This window comes from Chrysochloris asiatica, unplaced genomic scaffold, assembly GCF_000296735.1.
Source record: "Chrysochloris asiatica unplaced genomic scaffold, ChrAsi1.0 scaffold00025, whole genome shotgun sequence".
NCBI lineage: Eukaryota > Metazoa > Chordata > Mammalia > Afrosoricida > Chrysochloridae > Chrysochloris > Chrysochloris asiatica.
In genome coordinates this window covers 14,025,667-14,027,093 of record NW_006408543.1, presented here as the reverse complement: position 1 = coordinate 14,027,093, position 1,427 = coordinate 14,025,667, and the positions used below count along the sequence as shown (strand labels likewise).

At 34.2% G+C, this 1,427-nt stretch overlaps 1 protein-coding gene across 1 annotated transcript in view; it reads left to right on the top strand.

The window, feature by feature from the left end:
- Positions 1-1,427, top strand: part of PPP4R4 (protein phosphatase 4, regulatory subunit 4) — a 158,336-nt gene that overhangs the window by 64,642 nt on the left and 92,267 nt on the right. The window contains 1 exon segment of the mRNA XM_006839624.1: positions 471-573. Within this exon segment, the coding sequence (XP_006839687.1) occupies positions 471-573 (103 nt within the window).

Sequence of the window (1,427 nt, the reverse complement as noted above, 5' to 3'; positions counted from 1 at the left end):
ATTTCTTGGCATTAATCAGTGAGTGCCTCTAGTGCTGCACTAATTTGTTGAAAGATTTCAGTTTGTATTCATTAATATTTTATCACGATAAAATTTTACCACTACATTAAAAAAAAATAAAAGCAAAGTACAGCACACTGCCAGTCTACAAGAAAAAATGGGGTGGAATTTTGAAGTGTCTGTTTACCAATAGTTGCAAGACTTTTATGCTTCAGAATAGAGACTCTTGTTTTAGCTTAAGTGTAGTTAATATCTTCATGGCTTTGCTATAAGCTTATTTAAGGAAATGGTAGTTCTGGCTTTATATTTTCATTGAAATGGTATGTTTAAAGTTTAAAACAGAAGTCACTAAGAGGCATTTTTCAATTGAATTCCTGCTTATCACTTATTAAGAATTTTATTAAGTTTATTAATAATAAATAAGAATTCAGTGTGTAATTCCAAATTAAAATCTGTGCTTTCTTCATAAGCGCTGGTCAAGATATCCAGGGAACAAGTGTGATGGCAAATCTTCCATATTTGATGCGACAGAATCCTGGTGAGACACTTCGGAGAGTTTTACCAAAAGTCAGAGTAAGTTGATATGAAATAAGATTTGCAGTTTTCATTATCCTACTCTAGTGTTTTGTCATTGTGGGGATAAAAAAATGCAGAGCTTTTATGCTTGATAATAGAAGAGAAGGAAGTGTTAGGATGTATGTGTACATATTTAAATTATGATGAGGAAACTATTTAGAGAAAGACATGATCTTAAGTCTTAAAGATTTCCTTACTCATTTTAGTAAAGTTAGTTTTTTAATAGCTCAAAAGAAATCTTGCTTTCTTATAGAATCACAGCTATTTTATTTGACGTTCTATTGACATAATCGATGTTCATAGTATCTTAACAGCGTTTTAATGGCATTTACCTGCTGTTCCTAATGAGGCTCCTGTGGAAACGTCTGAAGCATAATCGGTTAAGATTACATTCTGGTCATCCCAGGTTTAGTCTTAAATGTATTTTCCTAAATTTCTACAAAATTGGTTCTCTTGCTATGACCAAAAATGTTGGCTCTAGTAGAACCTCCCCCCAACCCCCACCCCCGCTCTATTTATTAAGGGTCTCCTAAGTGCAAAGTGTTGTCCTTTATAAGAACTTGAGTGGACGACAGTCTGTGTGTCCACAGGGAGCTTCCTTACTACTGGGTCATGGAGTTTGCATACTAATGGGGATTATATGTATACACTAATGGTGAATTTTGTGTTCTCTGTGGTTAAACGTATTTTTTCTGAATTTATAACGTGGCATCAGGATTGGAGGAAGACTCATTAACAACCTGCAATATGCAGATGATACAACCTTGCTTGCTGAAAGGGAAGAGGATTTAAAATATTTACTGATGAAGATCAAAGAGCACAGCCTTCAGTATGGATTGCATCTCAATGTA